Source organism: Nesoenas mayeri (genome assembly GCF_963082525.1).
Source record: "Nesoenas mayeri genome assembly, chromosome: 2".
Lineage (NCBI taxonomy): Eukaryota > Metazoa > Chordata > Aves > Columbiformes > Columbidae > Nesoenas > Nesoenas mayeri.
The window spans coordinates 115735499-115749776 of record NC_137543.1 but is presented as its reverse complement, the minus strand read 5'-3'; the positions used below and the strand labels follow the sequence as shown (position 1 = coordinate 115749776).

Here is a 14278-nt window from a genome sequence, read left to right as displayed (position 1 = left end):
GCATAGGGATGGGGGCCAGAGCAGACCACTTTATTCCAAGAATGAAGTGTGTTTGGTACTGAACACACAGCCCCCAGCCATTAGACTTTGCATCTGAGGTAAGAGTTTAAGAGGAGAAGCTCTCTGGCTCAGGTGAACCACAGGCATCTGGTTTGAAAGCCCAAACACACGTCAAACACATGGCAGAGATGTAGATACTCAAATGAGGGGTGCTCCTTTTCATTCTCCCTCACAGTGACAGTTTCAGTCCTCATCAGCTGATAAGAAATAATCAGGTTTTTGCATTGACCATCTCAAAAAAGTGTTGCACCTCCAGGGTCCATACAGCCCATTGCAGCTACTTTGTTTTGCTTTTCTTCACACATCTTCATAACACAGAAAACAAATGAGACTTACTTCAACATAAATAACTCCTCATCCTTAGCAACTTTACAACCTCATTTCTCCCTTAATACTGCAACTGCTCATCTTCTCAAACACACACAGGGAGGATTTAATCATTAAAGAATCATTTTAATAATTCCAGATAGGAAAAAATCAAAGTAAGAAACCACAGATTATGAAAATAGCTGATTCCACCACCTTAATCTTTTGTTGTTTAAATCTCACCAAGAGGTGTGCATGATTGACATCAAAATCACAAGAATCAAAACAAAGATTCTTTCTGCTGTAGAAAGCCAGCTTTACTGACAGAGATTGTGCATCTTTGCAAATATCAGGCACTTACAAAGATCATCGGTTTAATGGAACAAAGCAGAAGATGTGACTACAAGATGACTATAAGAGAACTGAAATATAAAGCCTTCCACTTCCAAGGTGCTGGTTTACGAAAAACAGGATCCATGAAATGAAAAATGGCTCATTTTAAGACTACATTCTGTATGCAGGTTAATCAGAGGCTATGGTCCAACCAAAACAGCCTAAATTTTATGTATGTCCTTGTACTTATCAATTTAGTTAAAGGGGACAGAGGCAGATTACCAAGTCCCTTCTCAATGTTACTGCTGTTTGGAGCAGCTTGCATTTGAGTGCTCTCTTCCACAGTTCTTCTCACTGTTCTCGTGAGAAACCAATTGAAAATTTTCTAAGGTCACTTTCATGGAGGTGAAAAAAAACTGAGGTCCACTCAACATTCACAGTGAGTCTGTTCAGACTAAAATGATATTTATACCAACAACAAGTGATAAAACCAGCTGGAAGTGTCTAGTCTATTTGGAACTCTGATGTGAATGTTGTTTTCCAGGTGAGCTCAATTTCACAGTCCAAAGCAAATTCTAAATCTATAGCTTTTATTTTTTAAGAGAATTTCAGTATTCAACTCTGGCGGATTTAAAATTAACACGAAGGCTTCAAAAATGGGAAGTATGGATTGAGGGAAACAGAAACAAAGCAGGGGAAAGATAAGGAAATGCTTGAGTCATTCTAGATGGTTCTATAGATGGTTCAATTTGTCTCTAAGATAGAGTCGGGAGTCATATTTTTCATACTGTGTGGTTGCATTGATAATAGGTTTGTCTACAAATTCTATCTCACACGCCGAGGTGCTGCAAGGAGAATGCTCCAGCTCCAACACTGTTATGTTATTGGGCACTGATGAAACAAGTATATTCCTTGGAACAAAAAGCGTCAACTGAGGACCACGAGCTGGCCAGTAGCGACCAAGATTAAAGCCATTGATCCAAATTTGCCCCTGTTGAGAAAGAAGAAATAATGACATTTTAATGATTTGACAGAGATGAAAGCATGAAATAGCTTTAAGCATAACACTCTTCACATAATAATTGAATTTCCTCCATCTTTCAGTTTGATGTAACACAAGGGTAGAAAATCTGTTCAAGAGAATAGCCAATGATAGTGAAAAGAATCTATATTCCCTAATGAGTTAAAGCTATAATTAGTATTTAAAAAGAAAGTGGTTAAAAACTGCAGAAACTTCAAAATATTACAATACTTAGGAAAATGAAATTGTAGGTTCCTGGCGCTGAATTTTGCACCAAGTTTAAGACTGAAGCAAACCTGAAAACTGTATTTGCTAGGAGCTGATTGTTAAAAGGAGAAATAACTCACAATTGAAAAATGCAGATCCTAATTCTGCCTGGGCTCTCTGCACAAGTGTAAAACTACACTACCTTGGTAGCCCCTTCCTGTTGCATGATTCCATTAAAAAGGTACAGCTTGCCTAGCACATGAAATTCAGATGTCTACTATACTCATAATAACTTAGTCAACAAAAGAACTTGTGAAGTCACACAGCAAGAGAGTACTGTATTTTGTTGTAGTTACTTTCAACCATTAAAATCTTTGGGGGTCTGCTAGCACTAATTTAAGTTCAATTAAATTGTGGTTAACGTGGCATATAAATTCTTTAAATTACTTTTTATAGTGGAGGTGGCCAGAATCCCCAGTTTAGAATACTGTTCTAACATTATAAATACTGTAAGTTCAAAAGATAAAACAAAATTAGGCAAGGGGAAAAAAATCAAAACAGTCACTTATACACCACAAAACAGACACATTGAAGTGCCACAAATGCAGATTCTCCCAAAAGTCTGTGAATTGATGAGTTGCAGAATGTTTAGTAAAACTGTAAATGGACTCCTACTGAGATACACTGAATCTTGGTTCATTACACAAGACAGATGGGAGGAGATAAAAGCTGATTTGGACACATAATTTGCTTTTACTCTTAAGTGTCCTTTCACCACATGAGACAAGAGTCCAGTGGATAAGAAAAAGGCAGGGAATAGATAACAGTGTCTGTGTCTTCCCTCTTGCTTTGGCCTTTGGTGACCAGAACATAGAGGAAAAATAAACTAATTCAAGGCATTGAAGTAAACTTATAAAAATAATAAAATAGTGTGAATCAAGTAAGGACTTTTACTGCACTTGATGACTTCTAAAATCATCTGGGATAGCTGAAATCAGAACAATATTTTTAAAGGATTTATAGAAGTGCAATTGGAATATAGTGAGTATTGCTGTTCAAGCTGTTTCAGAGGTATTTTTCCTGTGTTTTCTTTTCCACGCATTTATGAACACAAATTTTATGAAACTCACAAGAGAAATTTTGTAAGAAGTTGGTACATTTGCAAATGAGATCCTATCTTGCACAGTTCTACCAAGGTGTTAATCGACTTTGACCTCAAACTTTTCTTTTTTTTTTTTTTTTTTAAATCAAGTTTATCTTGCTTTGTGGCTTGGTTTTACTGTATTAAGAGGCAAGAGAAGCGCTATTTATTCAAGCTCACTACTCTGGTTCTGTAGCAGTTTTAGAACATATGACATGAATGCAACCTCCCCACACATAAGATGACTTAGTGAGTATGCCCTCCAGACAGTAGCCTACCTACTACAGAGAATGACCGTAACCCCGTGGGAAGTAGGAGTTTACTGTAGAAATCAAGTGCATTAGAGTTCTTATGCAGGAGGTGCGATCACACAGGTCTCTGTTCCTGATCTTAATCAGTCATTGGTTGTAACTCATTTTTCCGGTTAAGCTATGAACTTGATTTCTAAACTTCAAACTGTCCTTACTAACGCTGCAGTATCTAAAAACTGCACACCTTTCTATGCCCTAAACCAGCAAATTATGATACTATACACATTATCAATAAATATGCCCTAGACAAAGTAAGGCAGAGGGGATCCCTATCTTAGGTAACAGGATTTCCTTCAGCAGGGTCAGCAACTACAAGCCATGATTCCACAGAAATCAAGAACAGTCCTGGCTCTGAATTCTCTTTTCTGTTGAAGAAAAAGTCCAATAAATCTAACCAGACATTCAGGGGCACATATGCTTATGGGCATCATGCTTCCTCAAGCGATAGTGAAGGAAGTTTTATTAATAGTGAAGAGTTTAAGAACCACTGAAGGCAAGCAAGCTACAACACAGGTCATGACTGTTAATGCTGCACCCTTCATCCAGCAGACCATATTCCTTGTCTTAATATGCAAGGGCAAGATCACCATTAGAAACATACGTTGTCTTGGTTACATGCCGTTTCCATGGTTTTCCAACTACTCAAACAGGTGGGTTTTAACCCCTATTAAAAGTCCCTCTTCACACCTTGGCATCAGCAATTTATACGGTGCTACTCAAGGATTTAAAGCTCAGATCCAGTGGGCACCTGTGTAGCATTTAAAGCCTTACGGCGCTCTGCCTAAAAGGCAGTTGCTCATTGGTAAAGTTATCTGGAAGTCTTAGTTTCCACACCCAGTATCACCTCAATCTTATTACTCCTGGATATCTTATTTAAAACTTTGGTCCAATCCATATAAAGCTTGAAGGATCAATTCAACAGCCCTACTTACTGTTTGCCTGGGATCTCTTCGCCTTGACTGCTTTAAAGGGTATACAAACTACACAAAACAGGTTTCTACGCTCAATAGATCAGAGGAAAAATTCCCACAAATACACAAGAACTCTTGGACTCATTTGCCATATCAAATATGAGTTTGCCAACAGGCAGGTATGGTCATCCCACTTCCTGAAGAAGACTTAAAATTCATTTGGGTTAATTCATTTTAATTTGGGTCACAGAAGTTACTGCAAAAGTCTCAGATTCCAGTTCCTGTGCAAAGAGCTATTTTTGGATTTTATTCAGTGACTGTGTGAGATATGCACGCATATAGGAACAGGGACTAAAGTCAGACTTCCTCATTCAAGCCTGTTGCCAGCAATACTAAGTGCCTGAAATGAATCATGGTCTCCTGCACATTGGGAAGTTTTTCACCACTACAACACTGTAGATAGATCACTAGCAACTCCTTCTCCTAATCTCTTTTAATTGCAGTAAAATAATTGTTTCAGAAAGTAATAACTCTGCTACCTAACACTATCACAAGCACTTCCCTGAAGCCTGGACTTAAATGCTTAGGCCTCCAAGGGGAGGCCTGTCTATGCTTTGTAACAGGATCCACAGTTCCTCACACAACACTGAAAATATGTTCTTAGTTACTTTCAATCGATCAATATAACCAGGAAAGTGTCACATAGCATCTCACTTCCTCCAGAATAATTGTTTTATCTCAAGGCAATTATTCACTGCCTCCCTCCAAAAAGCTGCTTCTGCTCCACATCTGTCCTGATTTCAGCTCGAATAGAGTTAATTTTCTTCCTAGTAGCTGGTATAGTGCTGTGTTTTGAATTTAGAATGGGAATAAGGTTGATAATACACATGTTTTAGTTGATGCTCAGTATTCAATGACTTTTAAGCTTCTCGTGCCATGCCAGGTACACAAGAAGCTGGGAGGGGGCAGAGCCGTAGAGCTGACGCAAACTGGCCAAAGGGATATTCCATACCATATGATATCATGCTCAGTATATATTTTAGGGGAAGCTGGCCAGGGGAACTGCTGCTTGGGGACTGGCTGGGTGGCAGTTGATGGGTGGTGAGCAATTGCATTGTCCATCACTTGCTTTATGCATTCCGTTATTATTGTTGTTGTTTTAGTATTATTTTCCCTTTCTGTCCTATTAAGTTGTCCTTATCTAAACCCACAAGGCTGGTGGTTTGGAGGTTTTTTTTTGTTTGTTTTTGTTTTGTTTTTCTGATTCTCTCCCCCATCCTATGGGGCAGGGGGTGAACAAACAGCTGTACGTGGTGTTTAGCTGCTTGCCGGGTTAAACCACAACAACATCTCAAGACAAAGAAAAAACAAGAAACAACACAACTCATTGCAGCATTTCTAAATAGCCTGACAGTTCATCTTTCTCACTGTTGGAAAACTAGGTTTTTTTCCATGTGATTCTCCACTTTCTAGACTAAAATTATGTATCTTTTGAATGTTTCCCTTCTCTTAATGGTTTATCTCCAAATTTACTTAAACCAAGGAATCCATTTCCTAGTCATTTAAATATATTTGAGACACCCCACCACTACAACCACTACAAGAGAAGTTGACTTTGATTGTCCATAGAGGTTTCAGTAGCTTTCTGAGCGGACTTTAAGATTTTACAGCAAGAAGTTGTACCTTTGTCCAGTCAGGAAACTTGACATAGGTGTCTTGAGGCAAGTCTGGAATCCCTCCAGGAATTGAAAGTCTACCAGTGTAAAAAGTAGGCACTTCATAACTCAGTGGATTGCCAACAAATCTCTTTGGTTGGTCAAGGCGGCCATGGTTCACTGCTCCATCTATGTCTAGAGGATAAATTTCCCATTCGACAAGTGTATCTTGATCGAGAGTTAAATTTGAAACTAGACCCTAGGAGGAGGAAAAAACAAAACAAAACACCAAAACATAACAAAATTAGCTTCAAGTTATTGATTTTTTTGGCTACAACTATAAATCAGTCAGGAATAAAAACTGAATCAAAGCACTTGCAACAGCTGTCAATCTGTGTATGAAAAAAGCCAAGCACCTGGTCTTCAAGTGATAAGCTTTGCCTAAGAATAAAGGGTTTCATTTACTCTCGGTGAAGATCTGTTCCTCTTCAAAGTATTCAGTTTTCACTGATGCCCAAGATTTTTTTTTTTTTTTCAAACTTTTTTTCCTGTAACTGTGAAAATTTCTAGTTTGCTCGAACATGAACACAATTCCAAAACCCGAGGTTTCATAAAAAGGGGGGGAAAGTATCAAATATTTTAAATTTGAGATACCATCAGGAGACTGGGTAACAATGAGTCACTAACCCAAGATAACCACCTGCACAATAGCAGAGAAAACAATATTGACTTCCTACAAATCTTCTACAGCTAACATACAGTATCACAAAATCAAGACACATGCTTTGTGACCCTGATTCAGTAAAATACATCAAGTTTACAGTCAGCTTCAAGCCCACAGAGTCTTGTTTCATTTCTATGAACCACGCGTGCAGCACACCAGGGTACCCGTGCAGTAAATGCAAAAGCAAGTTAAGGTAATGATTTAAGAAGGGTGAAATGAACATTAAGTTACCCCAGCACACATCCTAATTGTGTTATGATAACAGTTTCTAAAGTTGTGTTTCAGTGTAATGCAAGGGGTTGATTTTAAACCAATGCAGCTACATCCATTTAACTGCTTGTATAGATCCTGCGTAGAAGCTGCTTTGCAGTGCAACTTAAGTTCTTTTGCAAACATCACATGTCGAAGAGGAACAAGCAAAATTACATTTTCTATGGCCTTGGAGGGCTGATACTATGTCGTGTGTCTGTTCTGATGCCTAATAAGCATTGGCACTGACTCCACAAGCCTCATCATCAGTACAAGCACTAATCAGCTTTCTCTTCCTTTACCAAGATGCCCACTTTAAAAAACAGGAACTTATTTTTCTTCTGTCAAAATAAAATATCTGTATAGAGTTAAGCAGCAAAAGTTTTCTACACAACCTAGACTTAACTCTGTCTAGCAATCAACTGAAGTGATGCAACATAACTTTAGCCTAAAATTTCTAACCTGTCTCCTTAAAACCATATTTAGGCAATACGAATGGTGTGATTTTTCAAATGAGATAAAGTGCCTACCAAGCATTCTTAGTTTGGTGTGCATAACGGTGCAGATATGGATATAAATCTTCCAAGTAAAATAAAGATACAGGTGGCAGTGAGCATGTGAAAAAACAGAGAGAGAAAAAGCAAAAAGCAAAAACCAACAAACAAAAAAACCAACAGAAACCACACTCTTCCTTCCTTTGTGTCCTTCATCAACAAGACTTAGATCAGCAGGATGTTTTAAAACCAAAACTCTTTTAAGATTCCTTCCCACAAGCTAGAAGCTAGTTCCATTTCAAGCTCAAAAAAGTGACAAAAACCAGCCAAACGAAACCCAGAAAAGCTACCCCATTTGCTTTAAAATGGAAGGCTGCACAAGGTAGGAACCTCTTCCCCTGAAGTTATTTTTGAAAGCACAAAATATCTAAAACCCAAGATATAATTATACCCAGTTTTCCAAATCAACACAAAGAACGGCTTAAAGGAGGAATTCTATGAGGAGAAGCAATACACATATTCCAAATCTACCTGAGAAAGGCTGCCTTTTTTACACAGAAGGATCCTGCTTTTAGAGGATGATCCTCACACTGCACATGTCTACTAAACTTGCTTTCACTCTTTAAAAGGCTGAAACCCTCGCGTAAGTGTGAATTTCAGCTAACCACAGCAACACTGAGCAGCTCCCTAATTCAACCTCTAACCCTCTACTCTGGTATCTTAATTTAGCACTAAGCACAGAGATGTCCTTATCACCTGGCCTGTTATTAAATAAATAAAACACAACATTTCTGCTGCCTCAACATGAAGGCAAAACACTGGGGAACAAGTTGTCCTCTTGCCACTCACATAAAGGCAAGGTGCCTTGAAAAGACAGCATGAACAGACTTGGCATTATGGCAACTCACTGAATTTATATGTCACAAGCACAGAAAAGCCTCTGTTGCTGACGCTTTTAATTCAGAGGCTTTCATACATCTTAATAGTTCCCACATATATCTAGTGGGTTTTGGTTAGTATTTAAAGAACTGCATGCTTTCCAAAATGTAAGGAAGGGGAAACTGCTTTCTTATATCATGAAAGCCTGTAGTCTACCAGCTTAGCAAATGCTGAGAGTTATATTGTTTTACCCTGACTACTGTCTTAGCATAACTGGAGATACACCTAGAAGTCCTTGCCACAACACACTTAAGAATAAGACAACCGGTCAACTAGATTCCTTTAAAACAAGTCTCAGCTTCAATTATTCTACGCTGCTTATAACCAACATATCCTTCAGTTATGCAAAGAGGCCCATCCTTCTCATGGTAGTAAAATGCAAGTGTGAGAATAGGAGTTTCTGCCTACTGACGATCTTGCACGTCTCTTCAGAATCTGTTTTATGACTGAACTAGATTCTCTTAACAGGCCCAAAGTTGACCAGAGTTTGTGGTCTCATCAACCAAGCTAGTAAAGATGCATCCACACTTCACTTTTTTCCCTACCTTAAAAATCCTACCTCACAGCATACATGCCCCTCTTGCCTGTATTGTTTATCCTTCTCCAACTTTTGCATCAAAACTAACTGAGAAACACTTTGGACAAGTCTTAATTCTGCTCTGAGACACCTGTCACAGACAGAATTTAGACTGAGAGGAAAAAGAAGCTTCTGATTTACCTTGCATCACCTTAGCAACAAAAGACACCACAGTCATCAGACAGCTATTAATCTGGACAGTCACTGAACACCTGACAAGCTTTCTGAACACCACCAAATCAATTTAGGCCAACTCAAATCTAGAGGGTGTTTAAGAGATTCTTGCATTTAGGGAGCTGCAAATCTCTTTCTAATTGTAAAGCTTTGTCACTACTTCATTATTACTTGCAACCCAGTAATATCAGAAACTAAAAATAGCATCCTGTGGGACTGAACACAGCAAAAACACAAGACAAGACAACCCCTGCATTACCAAAACCTTGCCACGTAAATTTGATACAGTAGGGTTGGCTTTTGTGAGAAGATGCGAGAAACTGCTCCCATGTCACACAGCATCAGTTCCAGCTGGCTCCAAGATGGACCCACCGCTGGCCAAAGCTGAGCCCATCAGTGACACTGGTAGCACCTCTGTGATAACATGTTTCAGAAAGGGTAAAAAAACCCACTGCACAGCAGTTGTGAGAGAGGAGAGAGAAAATGGGAGAGAAGCAGCCCTGAGCACCAAGGTCAGTGAAGGAGGGGCAGGAGGTGCTCCAGGTGCCAGAGCAGACCTGTGGTGCAGACTATGGTGAGGCCAGCTGTCCCCCTATGGACCGCGGAGGTCCATGGTGGAGCAGATACTGACGTGCAGCCCTTGGAGGACGCCATGCCAGAGCAGGTAGATGTGCCCTGAATGAAGCTGCAACCTCTGGAGTGCCCATACAGGAGCAGTCTCCTGGCAGGAGCTGTGACTTTTTGGGGGACCCACACTGGAGCGGTCTGTTCCTGAAGGACTGCACCTCTGGTAAAGGACCCACCCTGGAGTAGTTCTTGAAGAACTGCCCCTCGTGGGAAGGACACATGTTGGAGAAGTTCATGAAGGACTGTCTCCTGTGGGTGGGATGCCATGCTGGAGCAGGCAAGAGTGTGAAGGGAAAGGAGCATCTGAGACAAAGTGTTACTAACTGACCCCATCCTCCGTCCCCATCTCCCTATGCTGCTTGGAGGAAGAAGGCAGAAGAGTGAGGAGTGCAGCTGAGCCTGCAAAGAATAGAGAGGTAATGAGAAGGTGTTTCAAAGACATGTTCTTGTTTCTCATTATCCTACTCCGTTTAAATGACAATAAATTAAATCAATTTCCCCAAGTAGAGTTTGTTTTGCCTATGACAGTAACTGCTGAGTGATCTCCTTGTCCTTATCTTAACCCATGAGCTTTTTGTTGTATTTTCTCCCCATCCTGTTGATGAAGGAAGAGTGATAGAGTGGCTTGGTAAGCACCTGGTAGCCAGCTAAGGGCAACCCACCACAGCCACTCATGCATGGAGGTGACAGACCCAAAGTGCAGCATGGACCCAGAAGCATTCAGAAGCTTTATGATCATTATCTCCAACACCTGATCAGTCCAAATATGAACTGCCAGTTTTACACAGTAAAGTGCTCGTGAGACAGCCTTTCCAAGCCACACCAAAAATACTGCAAGGGTACACTGCTAACAAATGAAATAGGACATGAAGAGATTAAAAAAGTGTACATTTATACACACATATACAGACACAACTACAACTCCAGGACTCACAGTTCTCAAAGTATGATCAAGTTCTCAACTGCTTTCCAAGTCATTTTTGGAGTTTATCCAAACAGCTTCACACATTTCAAATGTTAGCTACAGGCTCAACTCAACCTGAAAGTCTTGTGGGCAACACTTTGGCTGACAACATAAGTGAACCAACAAAAACTATTTAAAAGATGTCTGTCAGTTCTAATCCTACTTCAATTTCAGAGGCTGGATGGGGCTCTGAGCAACCTGCTCTGGTTGAACATGTCCCTGCTCATTGCAGGGAGGTTGGACTAGGTGACTTTTAGTGGTTCCTTCCAACCCAAAGTACTCTATGATTCAGTGACAGGAAAAACTCAAATGAAACCTATCAAGTAGTTAAATTTTGAGGTAAAGTTACAGCTGTGTAATTCTGAGCCTTTTGCTTTTTCTAATCTATTACTTCCTTTTTTAACCTGTGGAAAAGAGGAAAAGCCATCATAATCCACTAACACAATTGATTTTACTTACCTTAAAGTCATTATTGTATCTACCAAAGTTGACTCGGCCCATATTCTCTACCAAGATGTCCAGATTTGCTCCAGCCTTCCCAGTTATATTTATCATAAGAGATTTGTCCCTTTCAAGGACACCTTGAGGAATCTATATGAATGACACCAAGAGGAAGAAGAAAACCATTGAAAAACAACACAACCCTGTTATTTGTCTCTTAAACTTGCATGAAGAAAAGGGACAGGACAAAGGAAAAACAAGAACAGTTAAAAAAAAAAAAGTCTTCCTTTCCTCCTCTTGCATGCAAGCACACATAGATACAAAAACCTGCTATGTCAATATTCACATTGTAGTACATCAATTGGATGTGCTACTACACAGCATTTATCTGACACCATCTCTTTCCTTAGCTGAATTCAACTAACTCCAACTGTTAGAAGATGCACCTGACTCACAAAAAGCAAGTTCCCAAATTTAGTCTAGTGACTGAAAAGATTTTGGCAAGATCAGTGATTAAAATGAGCTTCATTGTCCAATTAAGTTCGCATCAATATTTAGCTTTATTTACTTCCACTCCCACAACATAAGGAAAGAAGAGATTGACCTGGACACAAAGGTGATGAAAGTCAGCACAGGTCAAAGAATAATTAAAAGACAGGCTATCAAAGTCTATGAATTTATATTAATTCTCATTAAGCAGGAACAAAACCCTGCTTAAGGGAAAAAAAGGCAAAGTTCACATCCTGCAGAATAAACTTTTTTTTTTTTAAACTTGTGGTCAGAAGCCAGTTTCATAAGGTAAGACACAGGCTCAGGTTTCCATTTCCCCCCACCCTCAAAGGAAAAAAAGAAGTAAAAAAAAAAAAAAGAAAAAAAATAACTGCAGAAAGCCACCAAGCATATAAGCATATATACCATTAATGTATTTCATCAACCTGCAAGTAAACCCCTTCTTGTAGTTTGTTTGTTGTTTGGTTGGTTTGGTTTTGTGCTTCCCCCCACGCACTGGTCATGAATCTGTATCAACATTCAAATCTCTCAAAAATTGATACATCTGGAATATTGTGTCCAGTTCTGAGCCCCTCAGTTCAAGAAGGACAGGGAACTGCTGGAGAGAGTCCAGCGTAGGGCAACAAAGATGATGAAGGGAGTGGAGCATCTCCCTTATGAGGAAAGGCTGAGGGAGCTGGGTCTCTTTAGTTTGGAGAAGAGGAGACTGAGGGGTGACCTTATTAATGTTTATAAATATATAAAGGGTGAGTGTCATGAGGATGGAGCCAGGCTCTTCTCGGTGGCAAACAATGATAGGACAAGGGGTAATGGGATCAAGCTGGAGCACAAGAGGTTCCACTTAAATTTGAGAAAAAACTTCTTCTCAGTAAGGGTGACAGAGCACTGAACAGGCTGCCCAGGGGGGTTGTGGAGTCTCCTTCCCTGGAGACATTCAAAACCCACCTGGACATGTTCCTGTGCGACCTCACCTAGGCGTTCCTGCTCCAGCAGGGAGATTGCACTAGATGATCTTTTGAGGTCCCTTCCAATCCCAAACATACTGTGATACTGTGATACTGTAATTTATTAGAAATAACAGTCAATATTTTCTGAACTTTGAATATGTACATTTAGTATTAATCAACTATATACTTCCTTACTTTCTTCATCTGGTTAAGGAAGATTATCTAATAAAGTTGTTTTGGTAAGGTGGAGAAAGGAAGAATAAAAAAAAAAAAGGCAGACTGTATCCATTACTTTTGTGAATAAAACTCATAGCAGAAATGAATATCAGCAAACAGCGTTTACCCCATCGACAGAGACATAGGCTCGATCATGGACTCCGTTTAAAGGTGAAGACAGTTGTGTTGGCTCTGTACAGTTTTTTGGAAGCTTAGTTCTGTACAGTACAAACCCAAAATACTGAAAAAAGAAAGGAAAAAACACCAAACAGATTAATAAACCCAGTCATTCCGTAGCTTCGGTTCAGATCATGAATTAGAAACATCTCATATTCCTGCCTACACTCTCGGATTGAAATGTTAAATTTAATTCACTTCAGATAGCATCTATCACAGATACCAGCTTCAGATTAGAGTTCACTTTGACCTTTAAGTAACGGGCACAAATTCCACAGAGTTTCCATTTATAAATGTTTCATCAGAATATTTACATAACTCTAAAAGATAAGGGACTTAGCTATGAAGGTATTTCCTCAATAAAATCAAGCAGTTTATGACTGACAGTATAATTTCTTCATTAAAAACAATGAAAAGACAGCTGGAAAATACTTTCATAACTGCGTCTATATAACAAAGTTGAAAATGCACTTGCCACCCAGTGCCCATAAACTGACACATTCATGAAGTTGACCTCATTTTAAAAACTACCTGATTTACATCAGGAACATTTTGGAAAATTTTTCACTAAGTTCCCTATCAGGAAAGCCAACAAAAAAGAGTCACATTCGTTAGAATGTTTTTCTTATCACAATGTGAAACACAAATTAAAAACAAGTCAAAAAATGTATAATCTCTTTCACTCAGTAGCCACAAAACCATTTATCTTCAAGACTTGGATTAGAACATAACCCCGGCAGGAAGAAGTGAGAGTAAGCCATTTTCATTCTGCTATAATTATTATATTTGAATTACACTTGCAACAAGGTGTCCAGAAATGGGGGGAAGGAGGAAAAACGGGGGAGAGAGAAGGGGAAAAAAACCAAACACACTAGGAAGTTCCACTGGCTGCCATCTTCTCTCAGAACTTGTCCTAAGCAGAGTACTAAGAGCAGGAAGGCCCGAAGATGCGACAGAAAAGCCCACTAGAAATTACATCCAGCTGCAACACACCACCTGCAGCTTCTCTCACACATCTGTATTCACGGCTTGGAAAGGAAAGATCTGAGCTTTGAACCCATGCTTGACTAATGCCATATCCCCGGCACCTGATGAACTGGTCACCTCTCTTCTCCCTCACCCAGCTACTACAATCACCATATTCTCTCTAAGTGGTTTATTTTAGCTGCAGGCAATTAGCACCCATGGACCAGTCTCTGCAAAATTTGGCGCAGAAGTGACCAAGGAGCCATGTAACCTTAAGGGAAAGGCAACCCCTTAGCAGCAAGGGACAGATCTTTGACTGTGAGGGAAG

The 14278-nt window shown here is 39.6% G+C and overlaps 1 protein-coding gene across 2 annotated transcripts in view; it reads right to left on the bottom strand.

The window, feature by feature from the left end:
• Positions 1-252: 252 nt before the first annotated feature.
• The window catches only part of GLB1 (galactosidase beta 1), a 48984-nt gene continuing 34958 nt past the window's right edge, over positions 253-14278 (bottom strand). For both annotated transcript variants that reach the window (XM_080338774.1, XM_080338775.1), the window contains exons 13-16: positions 12935-13048; positions 11153-11284; positions 5974-6204; positions 253-1690 (exon numbers count right to left, since the gene is read on the bottom strand). In XM_080338774.1, coding sequence (XP_080194900.1) covers positions 1433-1690; positions 5974-6204; positions 11153-11284; positions 12935-13048 — 735 coding nt within the window. In that variant the 3' untranslated portion in view covers positions 253-1432. The remainder of the gene's footprint in view (positions 1691-5973; positions 6205-11152; positions 11285-12934; positions 13049-14278) is intronic.